The sequence below is a fragment of the Garra rufa genome, chromosome 2 (genome assembly GCF_049309525.1).
Source record: "Garra rufa chromosome 2, GarRuf1.0, whole genome shotgun sequence".
NCBI classification, from domain to species: domain Eukaryota; kingdom Metazoa; phylum Chordata; class Actinopteri; order Cypriniformes; family Cyprinidae; genus Garra; species Garra rufa.
In genome coordinates, this window is record NC_133362.1 from 722,494 (window position 1) to 745,698 (window position 23,205).

Below are 23,205 nucleotides of genomic sequence, written 5' to 3' on the forward strand. Positions count from 1 at the left end.
TGCAGTCTTCCGTGCAACAGCCAGCGTTACAGTAGATCTGACTTTTCGAGTCCATTTCTGTTTAAAACTTATTTTGCATGTTTGCGTAATTAAACCGTAGAATCCATTATTTTAACGAAGTCTCATCATAATGCGTAACTCTTGTCGTGAGATTGCGACCAGGGTTTCTGTGCAGTGGGATGATGCACTGTATTGACCCGCACTAATGCAGCGCGCTCGCGTCCAGCGGACCAGCTGGAGTGTGTGATGAATCAGAGCGGCTCTCCTGGGTCTCCGACATCGATCCTCTCCACACACTCCACTCATTCCGCAGAGAAGGACTGAGAAAGACAATCGACAGGTTAGCAGTGCCATTTCTAATGCAAAGTCGCCGTTTGCGCGCTCAATGAGGGGAGTTTGCGGCAATGCGCGCGTCGACCTTTCACCAGAATTACGCACGAGACGCTTGCGCGTAAAGCCGAATGGATGAAGTTATGAATATATCTTCTAAACGCAAGCTTGGAGCGAGTGATTCCTTCAGGCTGAGGCGCACTGACTGGACTTCTCCCCATAAGTGATGATGATGATGATGATGATGATGATGATGAAGGCGCAGTTACGTGGTTGACCCTGAGCTGTGATGATACCCTATATAAACCCCATCCAGCAAGAGAAAGTCAGCACTTTTAGATTGTGGACCACGAAACACGCTCAAAAACTCCGCTAGACGTGGATTATGATGTTAATGTAGAGAGACAGGACGCAGAAAGAATCCCTAAACACTCTGGATTAAGATGCACGCGGACTTTCTCCAGATTTAGCAGGACTTCGCTGCTCGATTTGACTCGTTTGAAGCGATGGAGTCGTTTGAAGTGGCGGTGAATGGCGTCTCGTTCACCGAGGATCCGTTCTCGGGACCGCTCACGTCCGTCGCGCCCTGGAACTATAAAGTCCTGGCGGCGCTGATGTTCGTGGTGACCGCGGTGTCTCTCGGAGAGAACTTCACCGTGATGCTGGTCACCTTCAGGTTTAAGCAGCTCAGACAGCCGCTTAATTATATCATCGTCAATCTGTCTCTGGCGGACTTTCTGGTGTCGCTGACTGGAGGGATGATAAGTTTTGCGACTAACTACCACGGCTATTTCTTCTTGGGGAGATGGGCTTGTGTTTTGGAGGGATTTGCAGTCACCTTTTTTGGTGAGTCAAAAGTTTGCATTAGAACTTTGCTCATGTTCATGTGATTTTTCTTAATCACACTTTCAGCTTGATCGCTTGCGTAAATGACATCTTTCTGTGTTTTAAAAATCCTAGGAAACAAAAATAAAAAGTGCTGTGGGGGCCACTTATGACCTTACTTACCCAGTTGATTGATTAAATCGATAACTGCAAACATTTTTTGCATTTCAAGTTTTCTAAAATGTGGTTTAAATATGCAAATGAGCATTATTTAATGAAATATGCGCTAATTTGCATACATTTCTAGTACAAAAATCTAAACACTGGATGAAGTCAGTTTTAAAACTCTGGTTGAGATCTCATTTTGTCATGACAGAATTCAGAAAAGATTTAGAACAGACAGGAAACTATATTTTTTAAAAAAAAATTTAAAGAAAAAAAATGTTGTATAAAATCAAGCAAATTCTATCTGAACTAATCCCTCTGTTAAAACCTTCAGGATATAGACAGGAATACAAATGTAAAGTTTGATGTGTGTAAGTGCTACTGAAGTGGAGATTTATGGCTCAGTGTAGGAGAAAAAACTCTTGGCCTTTAAAAATATGGATTGTAATTGAAATCTATTGACACAAATAGATAAAGTGCTATAAAAGAAAGACTTAACAGTGTCTTTTGGGTGTTTTCTTTCCACTATAGTCTGAAAAAACACTTTATGAAAAACCAAAAAGCCCCAAATCTCTAACTTGACAGCTGCCCTTAAAACGATTAATCGCATTTAAAATAACAGTTTTTGTTTATATATTTTATGTGACCCTCACTCTTAAAAATAAAGGTGCTTCACAATGCCATAGTAGTACCTTTTTGTCTAAATGGTTCCATAAAGAACCTTGTTTCACAAAAGGTTCCTTGTGGCGAAAGAAGGTTCTTCAGATTATAAAAAGGTAAGAAAGAGATGGTTCTTTAAAGAACCTTTGACTGAATGGTTCTTTGTGGAACCAAAAATGGTTCTTCTATGGCATGGCTTGAAGAACCTTTTAAAGCACCTTTATTTTTAAGAGTCATGGACCACAAAACCAGTCATAAGGTTTTTTTTGAGAAAGTGAGATTTATATATCTGAAAACTGATGTGTAGTATGTTAGGATAGGACAATATTTGGCTGAGATGCGACTATTTAAAAATTCTGCTATCTGAGGGTGCAAAAAAATCTAAATATTGAGAGAATCGCCTTTAAAGTTGTCCAAATGAAGTTCTTAGAAATGCAAATTACTAATCAAAAATTAAGTTTTGATATATTTACAGTAGGAAATTAAAAAAATATTAATGGAACTAATAATGAAACTTAATATCTTAATGATTTTTTTGCATACAAGAAACTTAAAAAATAATTTTGACCCATATAAAGTATTTTTGGCTGTTGCTACAAATATATATGTGTTTACTTTTTATTTATTTTTTTATTTATTTTATTAGTCCTCATGTCTACTGTGTATATTTATATGAATACACTTATATCATATATATTTTGAAAATATTTACATGTATAACTTTATATTCATACAATTGATATTATATCAAATTTTTTTTTAATTTATATTAATTTATAAAAAATGTCTACTTAGTGATTCAACATAGATTTATAACTTCAGTGTCTGTCTAATGGGATTTAATTAGATCAGAGGAACTTTATTAAATCAGGGAAATTTGGAGGAATTAGGTCAATTTACATTTTTAAACCATAATATTATTATTTTTTTAATTATTATTTTATAATTAAAGTTTTAGAAGTTATATTAACAAACACAAATGCAAAAAACAGTATAAACTTATTATTATTATTATTATTAACAATTACATTTCTTTCTTCCTTTCTGGTCTCTGGGACCTCAGTCAAACTCAAAATAAAATGTAATCTAATAAAACGAACACAGTATATAAATTTGCATGCAAAGTCATTAGCTGTAGTTGATGTGCCTGTGAAGACTGTTTGCTACTGTAAACAATAACCCAGATGAACATCTGCTTTCACATCTGTTAAACACCTGTAGGTGTCAGTATTTGCCATTCATCTGATGCAGAGCCACATTTACACTAAATTTGGCTAAGCAGCTGTGATTGATTCTCTTTAAGGTTAATTGCTATTTATTCTCTATGCCTGCATGTTCTGTTTTAATGCAGCTGGTTGTGTAAATGTTTTAGCAAGACACGAAAGTCAAAAAGTCCCACAGGTTTTCTCTGTTAAGTTGCTTCTGTTGTTTGGAAATAAAAAGTAACGCATCGCTTTTGAATTGACAAGAAAATATCTGAGTTACTTTCCCCCCTCATTTATTGATTAAAAGCTCTCCTGTCCCCATGCTGAGAAATTGTAAGATGTTACTTTAGTTCTAGAATAATTGTGAACATGCATTAATTCATCTCACTCACTAAAAAAGATGATACAGTGTTCTTCAAAATGAATAAAAACGGTCAAATTCAAGCAAACCTGCAATAATTAAATATGTTAAATAATATAAATATCCTTAATCTATTTAATCCCATTTTATTAACCGATGTCTTTGCTGCCGACCTTCGATGGTCCAATTCATCCATACTAATAAGCAAAAATTACTCACAATAATCTAACATTTGTTTTCCTTTTTTAATTGCTGAAGAGTTGACATTTGTTCTTCTGCGGTCTACTGTACAGACGTCAATTTACTGTCTCTAAGCCTGAGGCTTTTGGTGAAAAAGGCTTTCACATTTGACAAAAATAGAACTTTTTATATTAAAAACAAACAAGCAAGCCCTGCCCAGATTTAAAAAGTAACCAAAAGTAACGTAACACATTGTTTTCCATGAAAAGTAACTAAGTAACATTGTTAGTTAATTTTTTAGAGAGTAACTCAATATTGTAATGCATTACTTTGAAAAGTAACTTTCATCAAGTCATCAACATTATCACCGGAAAAAAAAAAAAAAAAAGCATGTACATTGATTTCACAGTTATGGTCAGTTATGTAACATCTGGTCATATTTAGTGCAGTTGTTGAAGTTTATGATAGAAACATCACTTTTTAAATGCATAAAATGCACCAAGTTATTGATCTATTAAGACTAACGTATCACAAAAGTTGTAAATTAACAACTTTCGATATTTTATTTTCTCTCAGATCTTGATTTAACTAGTTCATGGTAATTAAGTGTAGACTTAAACTATTAATATAAAATCAACTAAAATAAATGACCCAACCAAAATGATTATAAATAAATAAATAAAAAAAACAAATGGAAGTTTTCTGGCACCAGAATCTTAACGAGACAAGGTGAATGTAGTTTAATTTTTAATGTAGTTGTTCAGTTTGTTTTAATTTCTGAGAAATGAACTGCAATGCATTAAGTCACATTAATTTTTTTATAGCTCTTTATACAATAGAGATTGATCTAAAGCAGTTTCACAGTAATAAATGTGACCCTGAAGCACAAAACCTTTTAAGTAGTCTTAAGTATCACAGGTGTGTTTGTAGCAATAGCCAAAAATACATTGTATGGTCAAAATTATACATTTTCTTTTATGCCAAAAATCATTAGGATATTAAGATCATGTTCCATTAGATATTTTTGTAAATGTCCTGCCGTAAATATATCAAAACTTAATTTTTGATTAGTAATATGCATCGCTAATGCTGCGTTCACACCGCCCCAAATGTCATGCGTCAGTTGCGGCAAGATTACATGTAAAGTCAATGGTTGAGTCCGTCAGAGGTCCGTCAGAGGCTCTGCGTTGCGTTGTGTCCGTTGGATCCGTCAACTTTTCAAGCGTTACCTGCGTTTCAAGCGTCAACGCAGCAAACGCAAGCAACGCAGAAGTTCAGCTAGCTGAACTTTTGACGGACTTGACGCACTTGACACAGTGCGTCAACCAATCAGAGCGTCTCACTGTAGCGACGTCACCACACGTATTTTGAATGAAGCGGGAGCAGAAAAAAACAACAACATACAATTCTCTGCGATTGCAGACGGCTACAAGCTTATTCTAGCCGTCTGCAATCGCAGAGAATTGTATGATCCGTCCTCGTTGTTGTATAAAGACAGGAATGTAAAGGAACTTGCTTGGATGAAGATCGCTGAAGAGATCGGGATGTCAAATCTTTTCTCAACGTAATTATTTCCCATTTCGTTAGCTAGCGAAACATGGTCATGAGAGGATTCCAAAATGTCCAGTCCCAATAGTTTGCCATGGTTTATTCAGGGGAAGTGTGCAAAAAACTAGATGCGTTGGGAGCGTTGCCTGACGTGTGCGGTGTGAACGCACCAAAAAGCAAGCGTTGGCAGCTTCAACGTACATGAGTCAAACTAGATGCGTTAGGTGCGTTGCCTGACGCAGACAAAGTGTGCGGTGTGAACGCACCATAAGTATGTCATTTGGACAATTTTAAAAGCAAATTTTCTCAATATTTAAATTTTTATTTTTGCACCCTCAGTTTTTAGATTTTTAAATGGTTGTATCTTAAATAGTATTTTAAATAGTTGTATACATTAAAAAAAAAAACGCAAATAGAACAACAATTGCAAAAAGTTGCAAGAATATCAGTTATGAAATGAATTCGATATAGCTAAAAAGACAATAGTGTCATTATTAGCTCAATTTTGTTGAATGTTAACTCAATTCAGTTCAATAATAGTGTTGATGGTGGAAAGTTAATCAATTATGAAATGAATTCACTTCAGCTACAGTTTAAAGCAGCTTTACAGAAGACAATAGTCATGTAATACATTACATGAATTCAGGTCTATGTGAATGCATTTCAGTTAAATAATAACGGTCTATGTTTCAAAATTAAATTGTGAAAAGTTTGATTCATCTAAAAAGCAACTCTACAGAAAACAATATCATTTTTGAGAACAGTTGTTGCAAATTTCATAGATGATACAGAAACTGTTAATTGGACATTGGACTTATTTTATAAAAAAAATGAAATAAGGAACGAAAAGGAAAAAGTGTTTAAGTATAAAAACAGTAAGTGTAATGCTTTAAGTGTTTTTTTTTTTTCAAAAAAATATAAAAGATTTCTGTTTAATTTAATTGCATTTTGTATGTTGTTTTTCTGAGCAAAACATAAATATCATAAATTTTTCCCATTTACAGAAGACACCCACTAAAATGTCATTCAGTGTCAATCTTGTCAGGCATATTTACAACAAAAATCAATTTGACATATTAAAATATGAATTACTTTCACCCCAAATACTAATTAGTTCTAATTCTACATTTCTAAAAACTTGCCACTATCCTAGCTTTTGCTCATTTGTCAGTATTTCTTTACTCATTTAACACAATAAAACTGAATATGCTCCCTTATTCTTTTGTTTTAACATGCACGTCTGAAAAAGCATGTTGTTTGAGTTTTTACATAAATATTGAATTGTATAACTCTGAGTAACAATGTAACATTACTTCAGCCGAATTTTGACATTTTATTTTCCAAAAACCTATTTGAAACTTTAAAAGTAGACACTTTAACATTTAATGCTTTCTATAAACATATCGCTTTTGTAAATTTGTTTTGACGTGGGCATTTTAATGTCTTTTGACCCATAAACAAACAATAAAGTGTGGCAATACTATTATATTTTAAAATACAAAGGAAGTACTAAATAAGAATACAGTAACTTGATTGTAAACTTAAAATTATATTGACTTTTTTTTATATGATTTTTCATAAATTTTCATAAACTTAAAATTAGCAAGATTTTATTTTGGTGGGTTGCCGGCAAGTAGAGACCTGCACTCCAGCAGGACCTGATGCAACAGAGTTTGGCGCGGGACAAAACTCGATGAGCCAGTGTGGGTGAAAATGAAAATGATTTGCAGGACTCCAACAAAATCAAAATATTGAAACATAAAAAAAAATAATCTATTGCACAAAAGCAGAAAGAACAATTAGTATAACATAAATATGAATATTAAGTGCAAGAATATGCAGTTTCGATTTAAAACCTGTTTGCAGCAGAAGCAATGTAGCCGTCTGTTGATTTCTGGAGTGCATTGGCAAGTGCACACTCTGAACTTACGTACAGCAGGGAAAATAAGTATTTGACACATCAGCATTTTTATCATCAGTAAGGGTATTTCTAAGTGGGCTATTGACACAACATTTCCACCAGATGTAGCCATCAAGCCAAATATTGAATTCGTACAAAGAAATCAGAACATTTAAGTATACAAGTTGAGTCATAATAAATAAAGTGAAATGACACAGGGAATGAGTATTGAACACATGAAGATAACAAGGTGCAAAATGACATAGAAAGCCAGTATTGAGAGAGAAACCCTGTCCCCTATCAGTACTAATTGATATCAGCTGCTTTAGTCCTAATTGATGGCCTATAAAGGCTTCTCATTACCCAGAAGGCACACAGGAAAGACTTCATGTTGGGTAAAAGAAAAGAAATCTCTCAAGATCTTCGTAATCTTATCGTTGACAAGCATTTCAATGGGAATGGTTATAGGTGCATTTCCAGAATGCTGAATGTTCCTGTGAGCACTGTGGGGGCCATTATCCGGAAATGGAGCATCAGTTCACCATAAACCGGCCACGATCAGGTGCTCCACGTAAGATCCCTGTCCGAGGAGTCCAAAGAATAATCAGGAGAGTTCTCCAAGAGCCAAGAACCACTTCAGGAAGACCTTGCATCAGCAGGTACTGTTGTTTCAAAGAAAACTATAAGCAATGCACTGAACCGCCATGGCATCCATGCACGCTCACCACGCAAGACTCCATTGATGAACAAAAAGCATGTTGAGGCTCGGTTAAAGTTTGCGAAACAGCATTTGGAGAAGCCTGTGGATTATTGGGAGACTAACAGATGAAAGCAAAATTGAACTTTTTGGCAGTCATTCTACACACCATGTTTGGAGAAGAAATGGCACTGCACACCGCCCCAAGAACACCATACCAACAGTTAAGTTTGGGGGTGGAAGCATCATGGTTTGGGGCTGCTTTTTCAGCAAGGGAGGGCAGACTTCGTATTATTGAAGGAAGGATGACTGGAGAAATGTACATCTGCCATCTACCAGAAAGCTGAAAATGAAAAGAGGATGGACATTTCAGCAAGACAATGATCCCAAACACAAGGCCAAGGAAACAATGAAGTGGTTTCCAAGAAAGAAAATCAAGTTGCTTGAATGGCCCAGTCAATCACCTGACCAAAATCCCATAGAAAATCTACGGAGAGAACTGAAGATCAAAGTTCATAAAAGAGGCCCAAGGAACCTTCGAGATTTAAAGAGCGTTTGTGTGGAAGAATGGGCCAGAATCACTCCTGAGCAATGCAGACGACTGGTCTCTCCATACAAGAGGCGTCTAGAAGCTGTAATCGCCAACAAAGGCTTTTCTACAAAGTATTAAATAAAGTGTGTTCAATACTTATTCCCTGTGTCATTTCACTTGATTTATTATGACTCAACTTGTATACTTAAATGTTCTGATTTCTTTGTATGAATTCAATATTTGGCTTGATGGATACATCTGGTGGAAATTTTGTGTCAATAGCCCACTTAGAAATGCCCTTACTGATAAAAATGCTTTGTCAAATACTTATTTTCCCCGCTGTATTTACACAGTGAATTTCTTATTTTTGGTCGCGGACCACTTATGTGCAGCTAGAACCTGTCTGAAAATTTACCACCTGGTTTTCAGTACACAATGTTAGTTAAAACACACCTAAAATGACCCATAACTCATGCAATGAGTGCTTCTGAATAATGCAGCTCAGTCTTCTGTGTTCTGCTGTTAACGGTTCTGTCTGAATCTGCAGGAATCGTGGCTCTGTGGTCTCTGGCCGTCCTGGCGTTCGAGCGTTTCTTCGTCATCTGTCGTCCGCTGGGGAACATCCGTCTGCGGGGCAAACACGCCGCTCTGGGTCTGCTGTTTGTGTGGACCTTCTCCTTCATCTGGACCATTCCTCCTGTCCTGGGCTGGAGCAGCTACACCGTCAGCAAGATCGGCACCACCTGCGAACCCAACTGGTGAGGAGCTCCAACACTCATTTATCACTCTGGGGGAGCATTTCAAAATTAAATTAAGATGTAAAGACCGATTACAGCTTCTAAAATGCTTCCCATACATGCTTGCATACTTTGTGTAAAAAAAAAAAAATGTATGCACGTATGTATATTTATGCATTTATTTGATCAAAAATAAAGAAATAATTGTAATATTGCAAAATGTTATTACAATGTAACATAACTGTTTAATTTTAAAATATAATTTATCTCTGTGATGCAAAGCTGAATTTATCAGCTGTTACTTCAGTCTTAAATACAGAAAAAACTGTAATATTGCAAAATGTTATTAGAATATAAAATAATGGATTTATTTTATTATACTTGAAAATATAATTTATTCCCGTGATGCAAAGCTGAATTTTTATCAGCTGCTACTTCAGTCTTAAATACAGAAAAAACTGTAATATTGCAAAATGTTATTAGAATATAAAATAATGGTTTTTATTTTAATATACTTGAAAATATAGTTTATTGTGATGCAAAGCTGAATTTTTATCAGCTGTTACTTCAGTCTTAAATACAGAAAAATCAGTAATATTGCACGATGTTATTAGAATATAAAATAATGATTTTTATTTTAATATACTTGAAAATATAGTTTATTGTGATGCAAAGCTGAATTTTTATCAGCTGTTACTTCAGTCTTAAATACAGAAAAATCAGTAATATTGCAAAATGTTATTAGAATATAAAATAATGTTTTTTATTTTAATATACTTGATAATATATTTTATTTCTTTGATGCAAATCAGATTTTTTTCAGCTGTTACTCCAGTCCTAAATACAGAAAAAAATGTACATTTGCAAAATGTTATTACAATTTAAAATGTTTTTTTAAATATACTTGAAAATATAATTTATTCCTGTGATGCAAAGCTGATTTTTTTTATCAGCTATTACTCCAGTATTAAATTCAGAAAAAAACGTAATATTGCAAAATGTTATTAGAATATAAAATAATGTTTTTTATTTTAATATACTTGAAAATATATTTTATTTCTGTGATGCAAAGCTGAATTTTCATCAGCTATTACCCCAGTCTTAAGCTGTTACATGATCCTTCAGAAATCATTCTAATATACTGATTTATTATTAGAATTGTCAACGTTTTTTTCAGGATTCTTTGATAATTAAACAAGTTAAAAAGAGCAGCATTTACTCCCAATATAAATCTTTTCTAACAAAATAAAAAATAAACGTATTAATGTTTTTGAAAAAAATCTACAGACCCCAAACTTTTGAACAGTAGTGCATATTGTTAGAAAACCTTTCTATTTTAAATAAATGCTGTTTTTTACCTTTCATTGATCAAAAAATCCTAAAAAAAGTATCAGAGGTTCTAAAAAAATATATATTTTAATATTAAAATATTAAATTTCTAAGGATTTTTTAAACTAAGGACTGGAGTAATGATTCTGAAAATTCAACTTTAATTACAGATATAAACGTTAATTTTACATCATAATAATATTTCACAATATAACCTTCATTTAGTAATTTTGATCAAATGAACACAGCCTTGAAGAGCAAAATAAACTTCTTTTAAAAACATTAAAAATCTTACTGATCCCAAACTTTTGAGTGTTACTTTTTTGTAATTATTTGTGAAATTTCCATGCCATTTCTGAAGTGTCCATAATTGTTTTGTTTACTTTGAACTGAAAAGAATTGCAAAGTCAAACCATTTTCTCTCCACTCAACACATTGCATTTACATGCAGATCATTTATATACCTTCAGACGGTCAGGTTCACTTTAACATTTGCGTCAATCACAAAACAGAAGCATTCAATAATTCTGACCAGACTATCAACAGGACCTGAAAGCTCTGGGGTTAAATCAAGGTTAAATGCTATCTAACATCACCTGTAAATGGCACACTTGACATGTAGATCTCTAGAGGACAATTCAGCTCAATAACTCCATTCAGCTGATAATGAAGCAGTTTATCCATCTCTTCAAATCTGAGGATCAATATGAGCTGAATGTGTGTAAGCTTGAGTGTATGTTGGTTTGATAAAGGCTTGTTCATCAGGTGTTTCCACACAGACAGTGATAAGGTCAGTTGCTGTGCTTTACTGTAGGTAGTTAGTAGGTGTTTCGTCTCAACTGCAGTTTAATGCTCTGCTCTCATTTATAATCACTGCATTGCACTGCTGCTCATTTCCATAAAAGTAAACTCAATTTTGATGCATCAGAAAGAGTCACTGTCACTCATGTTTTCTCAGATCACTGTCTGACAAATGCCCTTTAAAGAAGATCAGCATGAATTCAAAGTAATGTTTGCTTTGCAAACCCACTTAACAAGGAACATTCTCAGGTCATTTTGGTTATGAAAAGTGTTCTTCCAGTAATGTTAATAGAGCATTTGTTCAGATCCGGACTTTGATAATATTCTGCTTATACAATGTTCATTGGACATTCATCTTTGAAATCGTTTTTTAAATCTTACTACTTGTTTCGGAATGTTCAGATAAGTAATGTTATATTATACAATTATATATATATATATATATATATATATATATATATAAAATATTGGTATTATTATAATTTTTTTTTTCATAATTGTGAAAAAACATTTGGAACATTATAAAATGAAGAAGAAAAAAATATATATTATTATTATTATTAAAAAAAAATTTCTTCAGAATTGTGAAAATATTTGGAACATTAAAAAATGAAAAATATTATTATTATTATTGTTTTGTTTTATCTTAATTTTTTTCATAATTGTGAAAAAACATTTGGAACATTATAAAATGGAATGTTCCCTTAACATGTGCATTAGAAAAAGTTTAAAAAATAATTTATTAGTATTTCATATATTATTTGAATGTTCAAGAATTAAAATTCATAGGACTTGATTTAAGAGAACGTTCAAGACTAAACTTAATGTAAAGGAAAATTCCCTTAATATTTGCATTACGATTTTTTTTTTTTTTTTTTTTTTTTTACCTTTCATCCAATTTTTTTTTTTACCTTTAAAAAATGTGATGTTTCTCATGTACAATCAGAAATAATGTTCTCACAACATCTTTGGAATGTTTAGAACATTTTTGGAGTATTGTGTAATTTTCTTCCTCCAAAAAAAAAAAAAAAAAAAAAAGCACACTGGATGTTTTTCATGTACAACCAGAAGTCATTTTGGAGTATTGTGAGATGCTTTAAAATGTTTAGAACTTTTTTGGAGTATTATGTAGTTTTCTTCCTTCATAAAAAGTATGAGAAGGACACACAAAGCATGCATTTTAAGATTAAACTTTAAATTGTGATGTTGAATCCACTATTGTATTGTATATAAATGTTCTACAGTCTATACACGGTATTAAGTTCAATTACATAAGAAGTAACTAATTAAAATGACTGAAGAAATTAGAGTAATCAATTAAAGGGAAAAGTCATTAAATTACACCCAACACTGGCAAAATGTTCTTAAAAACATATTTTTGTAAGCATGTTCCTGATTCATCTGCATGCCATTTATAGAAAGTGTTTATCTTAACACAACAAACAGTGCAGAAGTGTTCTACAGGATGTTTAGACACCGATGCTGAAGCAGCTGTAGCTCTGCATGGCAATGTGATTTGATCAGTGTCTATTGTGTAAATGGCCATTTCTAGGGTCATTATTGTCATTTTGTGAGGCAGAATTTCATCTTGGAAAATCTTTCAGGCTTGTATCAGAGAGGACGCTGTAAATGAAGGCTCTTTGTATAATTGTCTAAAATCTTTTCATTTTCAAGTAAGGGACATCACAATTTTGGATGAGTAGGTTTAATAGATGGAGCTTGTGTAACTCTTTTCCTAAACCAGCAGCTAATTAACCAGCACAGATTTATTGTCTCTTCTCTGCTAATTAGTCCCTTTATCCATAAATGCCAGCCTAGTTCTGGCAAGCTAATTTATGTAAATTCATTTTGACAAAATGAAATACTCACTGCCAGGATTTCTTACTTGTTCTAACTCTTTTACCTTTGACATCTCTATCTTCAAACATTGTGTGCTTTTAGTTTGAAACTTCATTTCCAACAGTTAAAAAAGTAATTGTGACTGTTTTTCCATCTCACAGTTTCAACTTTACATCCACAATTCCGAGTTTACATCTCACAATTCCGAGTTTACGTCGCACAATTCCGAGTTTACATCTCACAATTCCGAGTTTACATCTCACAATTCCGAGTTTACATCCACAATTCCGAGTTTACATCTCACAATTCCGAGTTTACATCTCACAATTCCGAGTTTATATCTCACAATTCCAAGTTTATTCAGTATCTCACAATTCCGAGTTTACGTCTCACAATTCCGAGTTTACATCTCACAATTCCGAGTTTACATCTCACAATTCCGAGTTTACATCCACAATTCCGAGTTTACATCTCACAATTCCGAGTTTACATCTCACAATTCCGAGTTTATATCTCACAATTCCAAGTTTATTCAGTATCTCACAATTCCGAGTTTACATCCACAATTCCGAGTTTACATCTCACAATTCCGAGTTTACATCTCACAATTCCGAGTTTACATCTCACAATTCCGAGTTTATATCTCACAATTCCAAGTTTATTCAGTATCTCACAGTTCCAACTTTACATCCACAATTCCGAGTTTACATCTCACAATTCCGAGTTTACAGCTCACAATTCCGAGTTTACATCTCACAATTCCGAGTTTACATCTCACAATTCCAAGTTTATACAGTATCTCACAATTCCGAGTTTACATCTCACAATTCCGAGTTTATATCTCACAATTCCGAGTTTATACAGTATCTCACAATTCCGAGTTTACATCTCACAATTCCGAGTTTATATCTCACAATTCCGAGTTTATACAGTATCTCACAATTCCGAGTTTACATCTCACAATTCCGAGTTTATACAGTATCTCACAATTCCGAGTTTATACAGTATCTCACAATTCCGAGTTTATACAGTATCTCACAATTCCGAGTTTACATCTCACAATTCCGAGTTTACATCTCACAATTCCGAGTTTACATCTCACAATTCCGAGTTTACATCTCACAATTCCGAGTTTATATCTCACAATTCCGAGTTTATTCAGTATCTCACCATTCCGAGTTTACATCTCACCATTCCGAGTTTACATCTCACAATTCCGAGTTTATACAGTATCTCACAATTCCGAGTTTACATCTCACAATTCCGAGTTTATACAGTATCTCACAATTCCGAGTTTACATCTCACAATTCCGAGTTTATACAGTATCTCACAATTCCGAGTTTACATCTCACAATTCCGAGTTTACATCTCACAATTCCGAGTTTACATCTCACAATTCCGAGTTTACATCTCACAATTCCGAGTTTACATCTCACAATTCCGAGTTTATATCTCACAATTCCGAGTTTATTCAGTATCTCACCATTCCGAGTTTACATCTCACCATTCCGAGTTTACATCTCACAATTCCGAGTTTATACAGTATCTCACAATTCCGAGTTTACATCTCACAATTCCGAGTTTACATCTCACAATTCCGAGTTTACATCTCACAATTCCGAGTTTATATCTCACAATTCCGAGTTTATACAGTATCTCACAATTCCGAGTTTACATCTCACAATTCCGAGTTTACATCTCACAATTCCGAGTTTACATCTCACAATTCCGAGTTTACATCTCACAATTCCGAGTTTATATCTCACAATTCCGAGTTTATACAGTATCTCACAATTCCGAGTTTACATCTCACAATTCCGAGTTTATATCTCACAATTCCGAGTTTACATCTCACAATTCCGAGTTTACATCTCACAATTCCGAGTTTATATCTCACAATTCCGAGTTTATACAGTATCTCACAATTCCGAGTTTACATCTCACCATTCCGAGTTTACATCTCACAATTCCGAGTTTATACAGTATCTCACAATTCCGAGTTTACATCTCACAATTCCGAGTTTACATCTCACAATTCCGAGTTTACATCTCACAATTCCGAGTTTATATCTCACAATTCCGAGTTTATACAGTATCTCACAATTCCGAGTTTACATCTCACAATTCCGAGTTTATATCTCACAATTCCGAGTTTATACAGTATCTCACAATTCCGAGTTTACATCTCACAATTCCGAGTTTATATCTCACAATTCCGAGTTTATACAGTATCTCACAATTCCGAGTTTACATCTCACAATTCCGAGTTTATACAGTATCTCACAATTCCGAGTTTACATCTCACAATTCCGAGTTTACATCTCACAATTCCGAGTTTACATCTCACAATTCCGAGTTTACATCTCACAATTCCGAGTTTATATCTCACAATTCCAAGTTTATTCAGTATCTCACCATTCCGAGTTTACATCTCACCATTCCGAGTTTACATCTCACAATTCCGAGTTTATACAGTATCTCTCAATTCCGAGTTTACATCTCACAATTCCGAGTTTATACAGTATCTCACAATTCCGAGTTTACATCTCACAATTCCGAGTTTACATCTCACAATTCCGAGTTTATACAGTATCTCACAATTCCGAGTTTATACAGTATCTCACAATTCCGAGTTTACATCTCACAATTCCGAGTTTACATCTCACAATTCCGAGTTTATACAGTATCTCACAATTCCGAGTTTACATCTCACAATTCCGAGTTTATATCTCACAATTCCGAGTTTATACAGTATCTCACAATTCCGAGTTTACATCTCACCATTCCGAGTTTACATCTCACAATTCCGAGTTTATATCTCACAATTCCGAGTTTACATCTCACAATTCCGAGTTTATACAGTATCTCACAATTCCGAGTTTACATCTCACCATTCCGAGTTTACATCTCACAATTCCGAGTTTATATCTCACAATTCCGAGTTTACATCTCACAATTCCGAGTTTATACAGTATCTCACCATTCCGAGTTTACATCTCACAATTCCGAGTTTATATCTCACAATTCCGAGTTTATACAGTATCTCACAATTCCGAGTTTACATCTCACAATTCCGAGTTTATATCTCACAATTCCGAGTTTATACAGTATCTCACAATTCCGAGTTTACATCTCACAATTCCGAGTTTATACAGTATCTCACAATTCCGAGTTTACATCTCACAATTCCGAGTTTACATCTCACAATTCCGAGTTTACATCTCACAATTCCGAGTTTACATCTCACAATTCCGAGTTTATATCTCACAATTCCAAGTTTATTCAGTATCTCACCATTCCGAGTTTACATCTCACCATTCCGAGTTTACATCTCACAATTCCGAGTTTATACAGTATCTCTCAATTCCGAGTTTACATCTCACAATTCCGAGTTTATACAGTATCTCACAATTCCGAGTTTACATCTCACAATTCCGAGTTTACATCTCACAATTCCGAGTTTATACAGTATCTCTCAATTCCGAGTTTACATCTCACAATTCCGAGTTTATACAGTATCTCACAATTCCGAGTTTACATCTCACAATTCCGAGTTTACATCTCACAATTCCGAGTTTATACAGTATCTCACAATTCCGAGTTTATACAGTATCTCACAATTCCGAGTTTACATCTCACAATTCCGAGTTTATACAGTATCTCACAATTCCGAGTTTACATCTCACAATTCCGAGTTTATATCTCACAATTCCGAGTTTATACAGTATCTCACAATTCCGAGTTTACATCTCACAATTCCGAGTTTATACAGTATCTCACAATTCCGAGTTTACATCTCACAATTCTTAGTTTATATCCCCTAATTCTTAGTTTATATCTCCTATTTCTGTTTTAGTCTGGCAGGCTAGTGACTGAAAAAGAGTAGGTTGGTCAAAAATACACATCACATTACACATTAGACTGCATGTGATACATGAAATGAGAGTAAACATATTATGTTATATAATAAAGAATTGCACAATCATCAGAAAACTAAAATATCTTACTAACTGGCACATCAGGTCATCATTTGAGTGTTATTGATGTAAACACCTGACGAAACTGACTTGACTTTAAACACGTTTCCTTTTAGAGTCATTGTCAGCGGTGCTGGTGTTTGTGTAAGCAATGGGTAAATAACCTCCAGCTGTAATATTTTGTTTGTCCCGCTTCTGTCACTGGCTTATGCTGTCATTCTTCATTCTTCATTATGACCTCCTTTCTTCTGCTTTTTACTTTGCATAAGACTTTCACTCTCTCATCTCATATTCACCATGAGCTGTATTATAAAACTCTGTCAAACACTCTTACTATGGTGATTTAAACAGACTTTTTATTTATACAAACACCACTTACAAAATAATGACTTAATGCATTAAATTAAACTAACTATATTTAACTATATAACAATATTTAATTAACAATAAATGCAGTCAATATATAAATTGTGTACTATAAATATATAAGTTGCTTTCGATAAAAGTGTCTGCTAAATTAACAAATGTAAATGTAACATTTAGTAACCATTTTAATAATAACCAATTTATTGTTAATTGTGTGGAAATTATTTATCAGTGCTTTCAATAAGCATGTATGGAATTTTTAAAAGATTGAACTGAATTTGAAAGAGAGTAATTGAAGAGTTATTGCAACTATACACCTTCCGCTCGTTTTTTTTTTTTTTTTTAAAGGAGACTTTTCTGTTCATCAAGGCTACATTTAATTGATTTAAAAAGTAATATTATGAAATGTTAATGCAATTCAAAATAGTGGTTTTATATTTTAATATACTTTAAAATTTAATTTATTTTCGTGATGCAATGCTGAATTTTTAGCATCAATACTCCAGTCTTTAGCATTACATGATCCTTTAGAAATAATTATAATATTCTGATTTATCATCAGTGTTGAAAACAGTTGTGCTGCTTAATATTTTTGTGACTCTTTGATAAAACTTTAAAAAGAAATTAATACTTTTTATTCAGCAAGGATGTGTTAAATTGATAAAAAGTGATCGTAAAGGCTTACATTGTTAGAAAAGTTTGAATAAATGCTGTTCTTTTTAACTTTTTTATTCATCAAAGAATCCTAAAAAAAATATCACAGGTTCCATAAAAATATTAAGTAGCACTGTTTTCAACATTTATAATAGGAGTAATAAATCAGCATATTTGAATGATTTCTGAAGGATCATGTGACACTGAAGACCAGAGTAATGGCTGATGAAAATTCAGCTTTGCATCACAGAAATAAATTATATTTTAAAGTATATTAAAATAAAAAAACATTATTTTATATTGTAAGAACATTTTGCAATATAACAGTATTTTTTCTGTATTTTTGAGCAAATTAATGCAGCCTTGATAAGCATAAGAGACTTTTTTTTCTAAATATGCAAGAACGCTTTCTCTTCATCAGATCTTTGTGCTCATTAATTTTGTTCCTCCACAGGTATTCGGGAAACTTCCACGATCACACCTTCATCATCACGTTCTTCACCACCTGCTTCATCTTTCCGTTGGGTGTGATCATCGTCTGCTACTGCAAACTGCTCCGGAAGCTCAGAAAGGTCAGTCTCTCCACAACATCTGAACTGGGGCTCATTAGACGAGTGAATCATACTAATCCTAATGATCTCAATGTGCTTTCTGATCTCATTACAACTGCAAACTGACCTCTGCTCACTGAGAAAAACCATAAAAATCATCTAAAGTTGCCATGTGTGAAAACGTGATTTCACAGTAGACATTATTTAATTTTTAGAGACCTAGAACATTTTTGGGCACCTGAGGCATCTGTACATTTCTTGTTTTGTTTTTTTCAGACCTATTCTACCAGTCAGCATCAATTGTCATAAATCAGTCTAAACATAAGAACTTATACTTTGTCTAACTAATTTTAGAGGTTTAAAATTACAACTTTTCTTTTGTTTTCTCTAAAAATGAGTGAATTTCCAGAATTTTTGGAAAAACGCTAGCAACAATTGGGTGGTTTTTACTGTGTACTCAAACAAAAACTCCTGAAGGTTTTTTTTTTTCTATTTAGATGTTTTACACTTACAAATAAAATTTTGTCTATTTTGTCTATATAAAACATTCCCCAAGCAGGTTATAGCCATTTATAACCGTATTATTATAGGCACTTTTCAGTTAAAAACCGGCCTGTTTAGTTGATTGACAATATAGACCTGTCTAAAAAGGTTTCAGGAGTAAACTCATAGCAGAAACAGTGTTATATATTACTGCCCTCCAAAGGCAAAGCACAGTAACTACACATTTGGTAAAAATTGAGTTAAGGCTTAAATTGGACTTTGTGACAACTGTTTTGTCTTGTGGCAAAGTCTCCTGGTTCAATTTTATCCCATTTTAGAGAAACGAGAGCGTCAGCATGTTTGACTAGCCAGCATAAAAACTTTAAAGGCATTTTTCTCAGTTTCAGTGTTGGCGTAGTTACTGCAGTTTGCCTTTGGAGGGCAGATTAGCAAAATACAGTAAAAAACATTCTTTTTCAGATAAATATATTCTTAATCTGAGTATGAACAATAAACATGAACAGTGTAGGAAGTAGTGAAATCAACTGCACAAATTGTTTTGTGCAACAGAAATATAAACAAGCTACACATCATGAGAGAGAAATATACAGAGTGCAACAGAAAAAAACACTACAAAATATCTGTACAAACTTTATAAAAATTAGTTAGATCTGCTGGCTGTAGTCTGCGTCCGAATCTATTTTACTGGGACGCAAAAACCTAAACTCCAGTGCTTTATCCCATATGTACTGCTGTTTCATCCTTGTTTTTGGTTTGTGTTTTGTCAAAGGGCTCTGTCCTGAGTATTTCTGTGCTTTTTTCAAAGAATGCTGTCATGCAAATGTCTTATTTTGCCTTTGTTTTCATGCACGCAAGACCTTAACTTTCACTTTGCGTTTGTTCAGATTTCCAAAGAAACATGCTAATCGGTGGTTCAAAAGACCAAAACCTTTTTATTGGTTGAATAGATGACAGTTTGAACCAATCTGGACACAGGGGTGGGACTAAGCATCAACAATCGTTCCTGTTTGGCTCAGACGACCGAATGCATTGGTTTCATCTGATGAATCAGTGCTGAGGAAATGTGATGACGTAATCATGCTCACTCCGGAGCCTCTGAATATGAATGAGACGCATGCGATAACATGAAAAGAGTAGACTTTGTGCATTAACGAGACTTTTTAGACCATTCAAATTGGATATGTGGTTCGAAAGTTAAACATTTTAAATGATGAGTTCACTTTCATAACAACAATGCACAGATAATGTACACTGTAAAAAATTTGCTGTAGTTCTGCAGCTGGTTGCCAGTAACTTACTGTAGATTTTTAATTTATGTTATTTACTGGCAACAGTTTGTTCAAAGTTAAATGAACATTAAACATTAACAAGTCTTTGTCTTTACAGAATAAAACTATAAAATAACAACCTACTGCAAAGCATTCTGGGAACCAGAAACCTTCATCAACCTTTTTCTGTTTTTTTCTTCAGATTTTGGTTCCCAGAATGCTTTGCATGAGGCTGTTATTTTAGTTTTATTCTGTAAAGATAAAGACTTGTTAATGTTTAATGTTCAATTAACTTTGAACAAACTGTTGCCAGTAAATAGCATAAATTAAAATCTACAGTAAGTTACTGGCAACCAGCTGCCAGTAATACTGTAATTTCTACAGATTTTGTTTACAGTGTACTCACCCCCTTGTCATCCAAGATGTTCATGTCTTTCTTTCCTCAGTTGTAAAGAAATAGTTTTTTCGAGGAAAACATTTGAGGATTTCTCTCTTTATAATGGATATGGATGGCGCCCCGAAGTTTGAACTTCCGAAATGCAGTTTAAATGCAGCTTCAAAACGATCCCAGTCGAGGAGGAAGGGTCTTATCTAGCGAAACAATCGGTTATTTTCTAAACAAATTGACAATTTATATACTTTTTAACCTCAAATGCTCATCTTGTCTCATCTCTGCGCAGTTAATGTGTAGTCAGTATAATCTGGTTCAATGCAGTTAGGGTACGTCTAAAAACTCCCATCTCGTTTATGTCTTCAATGTCAAAATTGTCCTATAATGCTGTTTTTACCCTTTTTTGTAAAGGGAGTTTGAGTTTCTTTGTGTGTTCACTTTGTAAACACTATGTCGGTACTTTTGCAGTGATCTAAGTTGATTTTGAAGTTAGGGAAGAAAACGAGATGGGAGTTTTTAGACGTACCCTAACTGTATTTACCCGAATCACACAGACTTCACTTGAGCTGCACAGAGATGAGACAAGACGAGCATTTGAGGTTAAAAAGTAGATAAATTGCCAATTTGTTTAGAAAATAACCGATCGTTTCGCTAGATAAGACCCTTCCTCCTCGACTGGGATCGTTTTGAAGCTGCATATAAACTGCATTTGGGAAGTTCAAACTTCGGGGCGCCATCCATATCCATTATAAAGAGAGAAATCCTCAAATGTTTTCCTCAAAAAACAATTTCTTTACGACTGAGGAAAGAAAGACATGAACATCTTGGATGACAAGGGGGTGAGTACATTATCGGTGCATTGTTGTTATGAAAGTGAACTAATCCTTTAAGAACAATAGTTTTTTTTTTCAAATCAACTGGTATCATGGTTAGATTTGATGATGCCAGTAATGTTATATCACACATTAGGTGTATGTTTGCAGGTGTCCAACACGCACGGCAGGCTGGGTAATGCCAGGAAGCCGGAGCGTCAGGTGACTCGTATGGTGGTTGTGATGATCGTGGCTTTCATGGTGGCTTGGTCTCCATACGCCGCGTTCTCCATCGTGGTCACGGTCTGTCCCAGCATTCACCTGGACCCGCGGCTGGCAGCCGTTCCAGCGTTCTTCTCTAAAACCGCGGCGGTTTACAACCCCATCATCTACGTGTTCATGAACAAACAGGTGACGTATACATTCATGCAGTTGACAGACGGCTTCAGCGAAAGTGACTTACAATGCATTCAGTGTAAACATGTTTGTATCAAATATAATGCATCATGGGTTTGAAACTGATAACATTTCTAAGGTTCTAAAAGATCAAACGTCATTAAACTATGAAACTATTCACTATTGAAATACTTCAGTTTTGGATTTTAATGGCAAAGTGACTAGATTTCTTTTCTTTCTTTTAGGTTTATTTAGAAATAAGTTTGGAATGTTTTATGTTTGCAAGATTCAAGCTTTTTTTTTTTTTTTTTTTTTTAAGTAACGACCAAGTGGCCAGCGGCAATGAGTTGAGCATGTTTGATCAATTTAGCCTTCTCAAATCAACACCACTTGCCTAAAATAAAATCTGTAGACATAAAACACTTGATGCATTTCACAATATTGATATAAACATTTAACCTAGATAAATGTGTGCTTTTAGATGCATATCTAATCATTTGTGCGGAGAGTGAAAGCTAAAGCACACAGTGTGATCACTTTATTCCTTTATAACAGTTAAAACCTAAAATACGCCATCATTTATGCTAATAAAGGCAAGAGTAATACATTATTGGAACTGCAAAAGGTCTACTTTTATTTGTGTGCACTCACAATATCAACAAAACGTTGTGCTTTTGTAAAATAGCTAAAGAAAACAAACGTGCTTTCTGCCGTCCCTGTCCGAAACTCATATTATTATTATATTTGCCTCACAGATATGGTAAATATATAATTTATAGAATGCTTTAAAGTACTACATTAAAACGAAAGAATTCATGTAATAAAATCATGCTAAATTGAGTAAAGATGATTGAAAATTCCGCCTACTTTGCACAAAAAAAAAAAAAACAGGCAGTCTTCACATTTAACAAGAAAAACGGCAATAAAAATGTAGACTTCAACTCAGTTAACCGTTTTATTTTTCTCATAATTCAGCCAATGTTGGCAAAGTTATTTGCTCGTTGGCTTTTCTGAGTTTTTTTTTTTTTTTTTTTTTTTTAACTCTGATTGATTTTTATTAGACATCGTGTTTATTTTTTTATTTTTATTTTTTACATGCATTGAAACATTTTTACTACCACTAAAATTATTAAAACAAAATTTACCAGAATTTATTTACAAGAGAATTGTAAATAC

At 33.9% G+C, this 23,205-nt stretch overlaps 1 protein-coding gene across 1 annotated transcript in view; it reads left to right on the plus strand.

The window, feature by feature from the left end:
• Positions 1 to 333: 333 nt before the first annotated feature.
• LOC141326087 (opsin-VA-like) overlaps positions 334 to 23,205 on the plus strand; it is a 35,677-nt gene continuing 12,805 nt past the window's right edge. The window contains exons 1-4 of the mRNA XM_073834785.1: positions 334 to 1,176; positions 8,951 to 9,161; positions 18,562 to 18,679; positions 21,805 to 22,044. Coding sequence (XP_073690886.1) covers positions 837 to 1,176; positions 8,951 to 9,161; positions 18,562 to 18,679; positions 21,805 to 22,044 — 909 coding nt within the window. The 5' untranslated portion in view covers positions 334 to 836. The remainder of the gene's footprint in view (positions 1,177 to 8,950; positions 9,162 to 18,561; positions 18,680 to 21,804; positions 22,045 to 23,205) is intronic.